The sequence below is a fragment of the Gekko japonicus genome, unplaced genomic scaffold (assembly GCF_001447785.1).
Source record: "Gekko japonicus isolate JY-2015 unplaced genomic scaffold, Gekko_japonicus_V1.1 scaffold631, whole genome shotgun sequence".
NCBI lineage: Eukaryota > Metazoa > Chordata > Lepidosauria > Squamata > Gekkonidae > Gekko > Gekko japonicus.
This window is the reverse complement of record NW_015168670.1, coordinates 402,904-416,022: the sequence shown is the minus strand read 5'-3', so window position 1 is coordinate 416,022 and position 13,119 is coordinate 402,904. Positions and strand designations below refer to the sequence as shown.

General features: G+C 43.6%; 1 protein-coding gene across 2 annotated transcripts in view; it reads left to right on the top strand.

The window, feature by feature from the left end:
- Window positions 1–1,898: 1,898 nt before the first annotated feature.
- Window positions 1,899–13,119, top strand: part of SPINT1 (serine peptidase inhibitor, Kunitz type 1) — a 41,830-nt gene continuing 30,609 nt past the window's right edge. For both annotated transcript variants that reach the window (XM_015415335.1, XM_015415334.1), the window contains exon 1: window positions 1,899–2,306. In XM_015415335.1, the coding sequence (XP_015270821.1) occupies window positions 1,922–2,306 (385 nt within the window). In that variant the 5' untranslated portion in view covers window positions 1,899–1,921. The remainder of the gene's footprint in view (window positions 2,307–13,119) is intronic.

The following is a 13,119-nucleotide window of genomic DNA, read 5'->3' as shown; positions in this document are numbered from 1 at the left end:
ACACATTGGTCAATCAAATAAAAGTTAAAAAAATTACTGAAGGCCAGCAAGAAGAAGGCAAAATTAACCTTCATAGGGAGGGAGTTCCATAATCTTGGTACCCCAACAGAAAAGGCCCTAACCTGTAGCCACTTTTCATAATACAGGTGATGGGGGAACAGTATCTGAAGAACGGAATGTACATGAAAGTTAATATACACTGATCTCAGACAATTTAGGACCAATGGCAAAACCAGAACTTTGAACTGGGCTGAGAAACTAAAAAGTTACAAATGATTAGAGTCATATGCTCTAAATAACTGATGCTAGTTAATGACCAGGCAGCCATATTTTGGAGCCAATATGATTTCAGATCATTTTACAGAGATAACCCAACTTGGATGCTGGTAAAAAGCATGAGTAATTCTAGCTAGATCTTTCATATGCTTGTTCAAAACAGAACACTTCAAAGCACATGAAAATTCATAAATTCCATGGGTAAGATTTTACTTAGAAGCATAATTGATAAGAAAAAAAATTGGACTACAGAACAGGACCAAAATATGGATTTATAAATTTGATACAGATTTTTTTGTTTGCTGACAGGTCTTAGCCACACTACGATGATCCCACGGGGTTTTCAAGGCAAGAGATGTTCAGATGTGATTTGCCATTGTCTGCCTCTGATCTTGTTGTTGTTGTTCAGTCATACAGTCGAGTCCGAGTCTTTGTGACCCCATGGACCACATCATGCCAGGCCCTCCTGTCTTCCGTCGTGCTCCAAAGTTTGCTTGATTTCATTGCATTGATAACACTGTCTAACCATCTCATCCTTTGCCGTCACCTTCTTCTTTGACCTTCAATCTTTCCCAGCATCACGGTCTTCTCCAATGAGTGCTCCTTTCTCATTTGGTGGCCAAAGTATTTGAGCTTCAGTTTAATTATCTGGCCTTCCAGGGAACAGTCAGGGTTGATTTCTTTTAGGACTGACTGATTTGATCTCCTGGCAGTCCAAGGGACTCTCAAGAGTCTTCTCCAGCACCATAATTCAAAAGAATCTGTTCTTCATCACTCGGCCTTCCTTATGGTCCAACTCTTGCAGCCATACATTACTACTGGGAATATACCTCTGATTTTACAGAGTATTAAACTATGTCCTGCTTTAGAAATTCATTTCCCCCTTATAAACCAACCTCCCTGTTCTTTGTTGCCTAGACTAAATAAATACGTTTAAGAGGGTTCTGCATAAGGGTCGGATTTCACTTCCGGCCACCTGGAGCCTTTTTGTCTCTTCCTGCCTGCTAGTTAAAGGCACACCTGAAGTGCAGGCAGTAAGCGAGTTAGAGACAGAGTTACTTCAGCGGAAGGGAGACACCCTCTGGGGCGGTCCATGAGTCAGTTTCACCTGAAACTCTACAGGTAGAGACCAGGAAAAGGAAGAAGGGAAGTTGCTCTAGAAGGGGAAGCCAAACTCCCGTTGGAGAAAAAACGAAGCTTAATAGCCCCTGCGGAGGGCCTCCAGTCTTGGCATCTACAGTTCCCACCGGCCTTAATTCTGCCGGAAGAAGATCGAGGCGGGCGCTGCCTGACAGAAGGACGCGCCGCACGAATTCTGCCTGGAATTGGTCTGGGGCGCTGAGGGAAGGATTTCGGGAAGGTGTTTCTTTTGCGTTTGTACTCCAGAGACAACTTGTTTACTTCACAACTAGAAGCTATTCTTTCCAGACAGGTTGATTTTAACAGGTACGACTTCCTCGGGCTCCCCTTCAGATTGCCCTTTCAAGGACCCGCGTGTTTCTCTTCTTACGGCGCCAGGAAGTGCGCGGGGAGGTGCAGTTGGGGTGGGGGTGGGGGGATCCGCGCCCGGGGGGGAGAAGAACTCTTCTCGAGCGCCAGGATGGCCCGAAGTGGGGCGCAACTCCGACTGCTGGCGAGCTCTGTGATGTTTGTGCTCGTCTTCGGGCAGGAAGAGGGGCAGGCGGGAGCCTCCTTCGGAGAGAACTGCTTAGCGCGCTTCACGGCGGGGATGCCTGAGTTTGTCCTGGACATGGAGGCCTCCGTGCAAAGCGGAGCTACTTTCTTGGAGTCGCCTCCTCTGGAAGGGAACCGGGACTGCGTGAGAGCTTGCTGTAAGAATCCGGAGTGTAACTTGGCCCTGGTGGAGCAGACCCCGGGAGAGGAAGACAGCATCCAAAGCTGCATTCTCATGAACTGTCTCTACGACCAGGACTTCGTCTGCAAGTTCGCCAAGAAGGACGGCTTCCTCAACTATATCGAGAGGGAAATGTATGAGGCCTATGTATCTCTGCTGGGACAAGGCAATGGTGGTAAGGAGAGCAAGGTGTGCTTGTGTCTGGGGAAGGGTGATGGGGATGACTTTCAGATCTGACTAAAGGAAATACGAAGTAAGTAACCTATCCTATGTGTTTCTCGCTCCACTACTTTCAATGGCTTTTAGAAAGAGCTAGACTTGTTAAAACTGGATGAGTTTATCAATGGCTGTTTGTTTTGATAGTGAAATGAAGCCTCCATATACATAGGCAGTATACCTTGACGCTGGGCACAACCAACAAGGGAAGGCACTTAACTTGTTTCCATGCTTCCATTCTGAGTGTTAAGAGGCTCTCTGTCTCTGCTGCTATTGGAAATGAAATGGTGAATTTGGGCTGATCTAGCAATGAGTTAAACACTACTGAGTATCCTTTTACATAGTGCAAAGTCTGGATTTATCCTCAACTGAAGTTGCAAGTAAAATACTATATTTTATCTGTATCCTTTTCTTCCATTTTGGAAGTCAAGATGATGTATATTAGATTCCCAAGAGGTCTTCCAGAGCAAGCCAGAGCCATACTGATTTAACTGCATGATGTAGTTACAGTGTTGGTCCAGGATTTGGGAGACCCAGGTTTGAATCTCCCCCTCTGCCATGGAAGCTTGCTTGGTGACCTGGGCCCAGTCAAATACTCCCAGCCTAACCTACCTTATAGGATTGTCATGAGAATAAAAACAGAGGAGCGGAGAACAATGTAAGCTGCTTTGGATCTTCATTGGTGAGTAAGTGGGATGTAAATGAATTAAATACACAAGTGCCATGTCCAAGTATTGTGCAGACCTCCTTATTGTCTGCAGTATCATTAGTTGCCACAATGAATCCCTTAATTCTTTTATTATATTAATGGCGGTGTGCTCCAATATTGTTAACAAAGTACATAAAAAGAGGGCTGCTGGTAACAATGAACCATGTAGACAACAAAATTAAAAGAGGCCTGCTGGATCAGATCAGTGGTCCATCCAGTTCAGCAATCAGTTTCACACAGCAGGCAACTAGTTACTTTGAAAGGGGCCAACAGGGCACAGAGGCCAAGGCCGTCCCTGATGTTGCCTCCTAGCACTGGTATTCAGAGGTTTGCTATCTCTGAATATAGAGGCTTCCTTCAGTTAACATGGCTAGGAGCTATCTCTTCCATGAATCTGCCTAACTCATCTTTTTAAAGCTATCCATGCTCATGGCCACTACATCCACTGGCAGTGAATTTCACACTTTAATTACTTGTTGAATAAGGAAGTATTTCCTTTTGTCCATCCTGAACCACTTGCCCATCAACTTCAGAGGGTGCACCCAAGTTCTAGTATTAGTTCCACTTTCTCTATCTTATACATAATTTTATCAACCTCTATCATTCCTATCCCATTTCCCTTTTTTCTAACCTGAAAAGTCCCAGACTCTTCAGCCTTTCCTCATAGGAAAGGTGCTCCAACTTCTTAATCATCTTTTTGTTGTTGTTGGCCCCCCATAGGGGTTCCTTAATCATCTTTGTTGCCCTCTTCTGTACTTTCTCCACCTCTGTAGTAAGTAAACATCCTGGCTATCTGTGAACTACTGCAATCCCGTTGCGGAAAGTCCCAGTGGACTCATCTGTTCCAGGGTGGAGAGGATGTCATGCTACTAGCAAATTACTAGTATCTGAGTGTAATGTTCAGTATTAAATGCATTTGGCTTCCTTATGTTGACGAAAGGCAAGGATAGAATTTTTAGTGTGAATGACTTGGGTTGATATTTATTCAGTCCAGACATTTGGTGGTTAGCCTTGTTTGGTGATGCTTCCTCAAGTTACCTGGTGAAAGGGCTTTGTGTGTGTGTGTGTTCTTGCATATATACTCTCTGTCTCTTGTAGGAAGTGGCTTCCATGTTGCTTTTTACATTTGTGTACACAAATCTAGGGCTGCCAACCTTCAGGTAGCACCTGGAGTTCTCCTGCTATTATAGTTGATCTCCAGACAACAAAGAGAGAGAACAGCCTGGAGAAAATGGCTGCTTTGGAGGGTGGACTCTGTGGCATTATACCCTGATGAGGTCCCTCTGCAGGTGCCACCCTCCAAATCTCCAGGTATTTCCCAACCCACAGCTGGCAACTGTACACACACCGCTCTTAAGATCCACTCCAACATGGCTCCAGTAAAGCCTGTGTAAAAGAATTATGTAGGTTACCCAAGGCATGGTAATGAAAGCAGAAAATAATGCACAACTCAACTTGACCAAGGTGATCAGAAAAACACTGTGCTGAAGAGTCAGTGAGGCTGCAATGTAACCACCTGAATGCTTAAAAAAATTATTTGGGTTAAATGTTATTGAATGTCCAGGTAGTGAGAGAAGTGATATTCTTACTCTTCATATAGCAGCCTTGAAACTCTTCCTTGTGCATAGTTTAAGAAGTAGTTGAACTTCTAATTCTAGGTACTGTTTTAAGGACTCCATTGCATTGGAATCTGTCCTTCTGATTTTAGCTAAAGCATATAATCTCCCCAATGATTTTATCCTGGGGTGGTCTTAAAACATTTTTTTTAATATTTTGGCCACTGTGTTGGTGCAGCATCCTTGTATTCCTACAATGGAGGGAGTTATTTCTGAACAGGTGCTCCCTACAGACATCTGATGTCTCCTGGCTTTTTCCAAAGTGCCTCCTGCTACAGAGATGTGGAGGAAAGCTAGGGCTGGCCCTTTGCCACGGTGGAGAGATGCTTTGTCAGATAAGTATGTTGGTGCCAGGAAGCCCGTTTGTGGGTCGCATGATACTGCTCTACTTCAGGTAACTTTTTCCATGTCTATTTCAGCAGTAGCTGCTTTAGCCTTTTAGTTTTATCATCATACCATAATTATCTATAATAGTTCACCCTCTCCTTTCTTGCACTTCCTACTGGGAATGTTGTTGTTGCTGCTGTCAAGTCGTAGCTGACTTATGGCGACCCTGTAGGGTTTTCAAGGCAAAAGACTTCAGAGGTGGTTTGCCATTGCCTGCCTCCCTGTCACAACCCTGGTATTCCCTGGTGGTCTCCCATCCAAATACTAGCTAGGACTGACACTGTTTAGGTTCCAAGATCTGACAAGATTGGGCTGGGGATACTTGGAATAGTGAGTGCATAAAGATGGATGCTGAAAAAATTTCCTGTCTTTCCCCTGAATGCTCAAAATTAATGCAGAATTCTTCTGCGGTAACCAAATCAACTTTAACACTTAATTATTAGTGGTAAAGTATGAACTGTTCAGTGGTATTTCCATCATTAGTTAAGAAAGTTGCTTTTTGTAAGTATATACTGTGATACAATGAAATTCCACGTCTGTGACTCTTACCGAAAAAACTTTCCCAGATAGAAAATTGAAAGAGCAGTAAAGGGCGTTCAGGCATTATAAAGGTTCTAGATGTTATGCAGTAACACTAATTTGAGATCAGACTGGGCTGATAGACTAATTCCATAGTTATGACATATGAACTAGGTCAGGAGTTGGGGAATTTTGTGTCTGAGCAGGACAGGTGAGTGTATCACTTCCGCTGGGAGAAGTTCACCAGGTGTGTTTTCTAGGAGATCTGACTAACAAAGCCCTGGGCAGTGAGATGACTTCACCTTCCTGGCAAATGATTTGACATTTACGTCATTTTCTCTTCATGACCTTCACGGGGCCGTATAGGAACTGGTGGAGGAGGTAAAACTGCAGAACGTACCAACTGTCTGTGCCTTTTTCAGCTTAATTGTATAGGCAACACTTTGCAATTGTCTTGGATAATGGCATACAACAATAATCCAGCCAGGCCCTCAGATAACAAGCCCAGCAGTAGGGAATATTTGAAGGAAGTTGTGACGAGTTGGAGTGGCAGGAGCCAGCACTAAAATATTTTTGGTGGGAAAACCCCCAGTTAGCCCAGTGTTGCTGCTGTCCTCACCTTGGTGTGTGTGTGTCTGTACTTTGAGACTGCCTAAGAACTGCTGCCCACAACACACTTCCCCTCTCACACCACCAAGCACAGCTGTTTAAAAAGGACAAAGAAGTATTTAGTTACTGGCATGCTAGTGCTTGGTGGTGTTTATATATAGTCCAGTATACATTGTGATGGTACTCCTGAGGTACCCTCTTCCCTGCCTTGGTAAAGCCCAGTTATAATCTTTTTCACCCTTAATATCAAGGAGGAGAACAGAGACTAAACACCACAAAAAAGGTTATATTTTACAATGAGGGGGGGGGTTTAGTTAAACTGGCTATGTTCAGGACCAGCTTAATACAACTATGACCTATTGAGAGAGAGAGAAATGAAACATGGGAAAAACAGTTTTGGAGTCTGGGCTCAGTCCTGCAAGGACTTGTGTAGGGCACCTCATTTCTCCCTCCCCTCACTATTTCCTCTCCCACTGCTTCATCCTTCCTGGCAGCTCACCTTTCCCTGCTTCTTCCTCTCCTTCCCACCCACCCACCCACCACTTAATTGTCTCCCATGTCCTGCTGTATTATTTATTTGTTTCACCTATATCCTGCCTTTCTCCATAATGGGGACCCAAAGCAACTTGCATTATTCTTTCCTCTTCCATTTTATCTTCATGAGTGACCGGGCCAAGGTCTCCCAGTGAACATCCATGGCAGAGTAGCGATTCGAACCTGGACTCCTTGCCTTAAGCTCTCCCTACTTACCTGTCTGGGAAAAACAGTTTTGGAGTCTGGGCTCAGTCCTGCAAGGACTTGTGTAGGGCACCTCATTTCTCCCTCCCCTCACTATTTCCTCTCCCACTGCTTCATCCTTCCTGGCAGCTCACCTTTCCCTGCTTCTTCCTCTCCTTCCCACCCACCCACCCACCACTTAATTGTCTCCCATGTCCTGCTGTATTATTTATTTGTTTCACCTATATCCTGCCTTTCTCCATAATGGGGACCCAAAGCAACTTGCATTATTCTTTCCTCTTCCATTTTATCTTCATGAGTGACCGGGCCAAGGTCTCCCAGTGAACATCCATGGCAGAGTAGCGATTCGAACCTGGACCTCCCAGGTCCTAGTTTGAAATTTAACTGCTGCACCACATTGTCTTTTGTAGGGTGGCTGCTTTTGAACAGTAGCAAGCAGCCAAAGCCTGGAGTCAAAAAGTAGCAAGTTGCCTGGTGGTTGTTACTGGGCCCGGCCCCGATGAGTCCTTCTTTAAATGACAGAACAACTGTGGAAAGGGCCCTGGCCCCTCTGTTGCCTTTTACTGACAGAAACAAAGGCTTGAAGGTTGGCAGTACTGTTGTGGTTGCCTACCAATCACCACTGAGGGCATTTGTTTCTTAATGCTACAGGTGCTCCTTTCTGTTGCTTTGGGGTTTGTTTTAACCCTCAAAGGAATATTAAAAAAAAAAATTCTGTAAACTAGGGGCTTTTTTAAAGGTTTGTAGAAAGACCTGTCTTCTCTGTTCATGTGTCCAGAGCCTGGATCTAAGTATCCACAGATCTGGCCATGTTGAAAATTAGATGTATTGATGGTGATATTGTGGCAGAGAAAAGAGAACACCAGTAACTGCTTAGTTTATCGGGTTTCTTAGCTTTTTAGATGGCCACTAGAGTCTTTTTAAAATGCAGATCTCAGCCTACCCTTTAGCTTTCCAATCACCCAGCCAGAAAGAACCTCTAAAATCCTAACCTACCTGGTCAGTTCACACACAAAACAGCTCAATTCCACCTGAACTGACCAGGCAGGTTAGGATTTTAGAGGTTCTTTGGAGACAGAGCAAGATCCCTATCTGACTCCAAAAACAGTTAAGCTCCCCCCCCCCGCTCCTCCCCCTCCCTTCTCCATCCAAAGGTTCTGAGGGCTATTTTTAGCTTTATCTCCAGACTAACAGGGAACCAAGTGGATTGACAGAGAACGAAAATGGGGGTGGATTTTGCTCTGTCCATCACAGAAGTTGGACACATTCTATTCTTGGGGAAAAAACCTTCTGTTTTCCATAAGGAGAAAACAAAAAAACTCCCCATGTTTTGGAGTAATGTATTCTGATAGAAGGAGCAGAGGTCCATCAGTGGCTATTAGCCACAAGGTATAGATAGGGGCTCTGGGGCAAGTGATGCTCTGTCATCTTGGTGCTTGGGGGGGGGGGTCAACAGTGGGAGGGCTTCTAATGTCCTGGCCCCACTGGTGGACCTCCTGATGGCACTGATATTTCTGGCCACTGTGGGATACAGAGTGTTGGACTGGATGGGCCTTTGGCCTGATCCAACATTGGCATCTCTTATGTTCTTATGTGGCTGAAGTGGTTAAGATGCTGAACTACAGGCTGTGGAAGGTCAGTAGTTCAAGACCCGAGTGTGCCGCATGATGGAGTGAGCTCCCGTCTCTAGTTCCAGCTCCTGCCAACCTAGCAGTTCAAAAGCAAGAAATTGCAAGTAGATAAATAGGTACCACTTCAGTGGGAAGGTAACAGCGTTCTGTGCACCTTGGTGTTTAGTCATGCTGGCCACATGACCACGGAAATGTCTTCGGACAGCGCTGGCTCTTCGGCTTTGAAACGGAGATGAGCACCGCAACCCTAGAGTCGGATTTGACTGGCTTTCGAGCAAGGGAGCCTTTACCTTTTTATGCTGATAGAGCTGCTTCTTTCGTCCCACCCACCTCCTTTGCAGGCAAAAGAACCAGAATGATTCTCTGGATCAGGGAGTGTATAGGAATGGGATAGAAGTCTAAGTGTACAGAAATAAAGTGCTTAGTCAATGCTCCCTCTAAGCTGTGGAGTCTTGTGAGCAAAAATTCTACTTTGTGAGCTACTGGCATTAAAGTTGTGAGCGAGCACTTTGGCTACTGCATGAATTAGTTTGCTCTGGAGCCATTCTTCCTGAGTGAAGAAAAAAATGTGTGAGCCGGAGGCAAAAAAACTGTGAGCTAGCTCACACTAACTCAGCTTAGAGGGAACACTGCTGTAGATACAGGTGTAAGAGGGGAAATGCTGTGCATGTACACAATCAAAGAGAAACTGCATGTTTGCTCAGTAGGTTTCCTAATCACAACTGATGCACAGACCTTAAGCAACTGGCAGGCAACCCACGGCATACCCAACTGTTTTGCTTGGAACATAGGGTTGGTTCTTTATGCAAGCAACTGAGGTGAGCCCCTGGGTTACTGGTAGTACACCGGGACTGGCAGCATGGGAGAAGGCCGTCACCTCCCAGATCTGCACAGCAATGTCTGAGGTGAGTCCTTGAGGTGGTAGCAGTACTGCTGGGACTCAGTGTGTTTCCATTGTGTCTGGTCAAGGACAATCCTCAACATGCTGTGTCTCATTTGTTTTATTTGCCAGCATGCCAACATCTTCACAGGTACCTGGGTCCCAAAAGGTGCTAACTCCTGTTCTTGCTAGTATCAAAGGGCAGGTTCAGAGGATTTTACTAGCAACACGACAGCAGGTTGTTTAAATCATGGCTATGTAAGTTTATTCTAGGTCTAGGCAAACCAGTTTGGGAGTTGGAATAATAACCTCCTTGTACTTTGTCTGTTTTTTAGGGCTACGCCTTCTTTTAACATTGTGACATCCTTGGAAACACAGTACATTTCCAGAGTCTTAGTGTATTGCGTGGCCAGGAGTACCCCAAGCAAGTATCACACTTTGAACAGCTGTGGACAGAACTGAACTTTTATAATGAATATATAGTATGGAAGTCCTTGAGTGATAACCACAGATAAAGGAAAAGTTGTGGAACACTTGTTTTGCACACAAAAGCTCTCTCTGCCCAGTTTAAAATTATCTCAAATAGCTGGCCTGGAAGAGACTTTAAAAAGGTGCTGCCAGCCAGAAAAAACGATGAGTAGATGGGCCACTGATCTGACTCAGTGTATAGCAGCTTTGCATGTTCTCATTTTCTGAATGGGTTTGCCAGTATATGTCCCTGCTGCTTTGCTCAGCATAGCCATCTTGGGTTTTCCTTTCCCCTTAGCCGAAAGAAACTCTGGAAATGATAAGTTTTATCAAACTAGGGGCTCTTTCACAGAATTCTCAGCAATCTTATAATTACAATGTATTTTATATACTAATTATTTCTAATAATATTAAATGGACTTCCCCTGCTGGACTAACACAGCGACAAGATCTTGATCTAAGCTTGTTACAAGAATACGCTGTTTTGCCATATTTAATTTCCATATTCCCAAGATTGCTCCTGCCAGAGGCAAAGGCTATGTTTGCATCCCTCCTTTTGAATTGATCAGGTTTGTTGTTTTATGCCAAATTATATCTATCTTTTGTTTTCAAAGAGGTTTATGGGTGTGAGCTCTGTTTGTTTTTTTCTTCATGGGAATCTTGAGTGAAATCCATTGCCTGGAGTCTGGTAGGTAAATCCAGTTTAGGCAGATTCCGGGAATGGTTGTAACCGGATACAAGGAGAGGCAGGGCTCCCACTGTTTGGTAGATTATGACCTATGCACTGCAAACAACCTTCAAAATCTTTGGAAACAGGAGTCTCCCATATTACAACTGCTGGGTGAAATCCACTGTCATCCTACTGGCAGTCCTGGCCAGTAGTAGAGGATCTAATCTGGCAATCTTTTGCTGCTATCTGGCTGTAGTTTGGCTTGAATACCCATGTGCTGCTTGTAGTATGAGAGCATAATGGTATTCTGAGCTACTGGAAGAAGGTCTGGGTACAAATGTAGTAAGTACAAAGACAAATATAGTCACAGTCCATAGACATGAAAAGATAGAGCCACAGGAACTGTGCAAAGTGCGCTCAATGTTTCTTTAACAATAGCAATAATGTTATAAATATGAAAATTACAAAAGTGATACTAATACATTCAAATTGTAAATCCAGTTACATAAGATAGAAGATAACGATGGCAGGACGGTGGTCTCTGGAATGCGATGCCGTTTCGACAAATGTCTTCTTCCGACCAAGAATCTATAAGCTTATACATGATATAATACATATCATGTAAGTACTAATGTTCATATGTATTATATAATGTATAAGCTTATAGATTCTTGGTCAGAAGATGTTTGTTAAAATGGCATCGCATTCCGGAGACCACCGTCCCACCGTCGTTGTTATCTTCTGTTTTATGTAACTGGATTTACAATTTGAATGTATTAGTATCACTTTTGTAATTTTCATATTTATATTATTGCTATCATTAAAGAAACATTGAGCGCACTTTACACAGTTCCTGTGGCTCTCTTTTCATACAAATGTAGTAAGTGCAGAACATTTTTCACTAGCTAAAGCTTCCAAGCAGTCACCAAGGGCAGTTCTGTGTACCCAAAGGTCCGAAGGCACGAATGATGGGAAGCCTCCGTCTTGGCCTTGATAAGCAGCCTCTGAGACAAATCTCCCAGTGACAGAAGACAAGAGTCTGGGTGCCTCATCCTGCACTTCCTTGCATTTACTGTGGAAATGACTGCAGGAACTATGCTTGCATTTTGTTTTGCATTCAAATGCTACTCAGGGCATTTTAAACAATTCCAGGAAATGCCCAGAGGAGTATTTTATTGTGACACAGACACCGAGTAGATATCCTTTGTGTAGATATCTCATAGTAGAGTAGATATCTCACAGTAAAAGCCTGTGTGAATGCTGATGTGATTTTGTCAATTTTGAGTAGAGCCCCTGTTCACATATGATCCTCCAAATAGAGCCTATGTGAAGAACAAGGCTAGCTGTGATTATAGGGAACTAGCAGGTGTTTCTTGGTTTTTGTAGTACTTGTATTGGTTGTTCAGTTTAAGAAGAGTGATCATTAGTGAATTAGAGTGCAGTGCAGCCATTGTGTTAGGGGTCGAGGTTGCCAACTGAACTCCTTGGCGTCTGCCAAAAGTTCCACAGAAGGTTGTTTCTATAGGAGATAGTATTATAGGCTGTTGTAACGTCTGTTATATGTATCACCTTCCTTGTTTCTTGCAAAGTCGTCTGCTTTTGTAAATGGCAGTTTTCATTACGGTATGTCATACTTAGACAAGTTTTTTGTTTGCACTGTTTTCCAGTTCTATAGTCCTAGTCCTTCTGCATTGTTCATTGGTGGCCCTTGCTGTCAGATTGAATTGCTCTTCATACTTTGTAATTCACTTTGAGTCTCAGTGAGGAGGGCAGGCTATAAATGAAGATGATGATGATACAATTCAGTGACTGTTTGGCTTTAGTATACCACTGTTGTCCTAACATTATTTTCAAATGAGTGAAGTGTAACGAGCACTTGACCTGACAGCTCGGATTGGACTGCTGCTTCCCAAAACATGTAGACTGGTATTAAAAGATGTGATTGTGTTATTCAGGCTGTATGTTTGTTGCATATAACACTGAGGCACCTGCAACAAGTCATTGCTGCATGAAGCATGAATCTCTAATGGTATGAAATCAATATAATATTGAAATCCAGTTCTCTTCAGTGCCTGTTAAGTCTCCTTGGTTCCAGTTTGTTTTTACCTAGTAGCTATAATCAGTCCTCATTGGCTATCACTATAAATGTTCTTAGATATATTATTAAGAGAGCCTCTCAGCAGGTGGTGATTTGGCTGACTTTATAGTTCCTCTTTTTCTACCTGCAATATTGGCACCCTTATGTCAATAGTTAGCAAACTTCTATCAGAATTTTTACTGCGTCTTCAATCCTGAAAGCTATTAGTACAAGGCCACGACAGAATCTTTCACAAAAAGGGCAGTCCTATATATTTAGGGGAAATCTCTGTATTTTGCACAACTCATTGGGAGAAGTTTTAGAAAGAAGCTGGGTAGTATTGGTAATTTATCCATTCCTGACTCCTAACTAGTGTTCGGGAAGGCTTGACGGGGGGTGGTGGGAGAGCCTCCTCCCTTCCTCCATCTCTTTGCCATCTTTCCTTCCTTTCCTTTTCTTTCCCTCTTT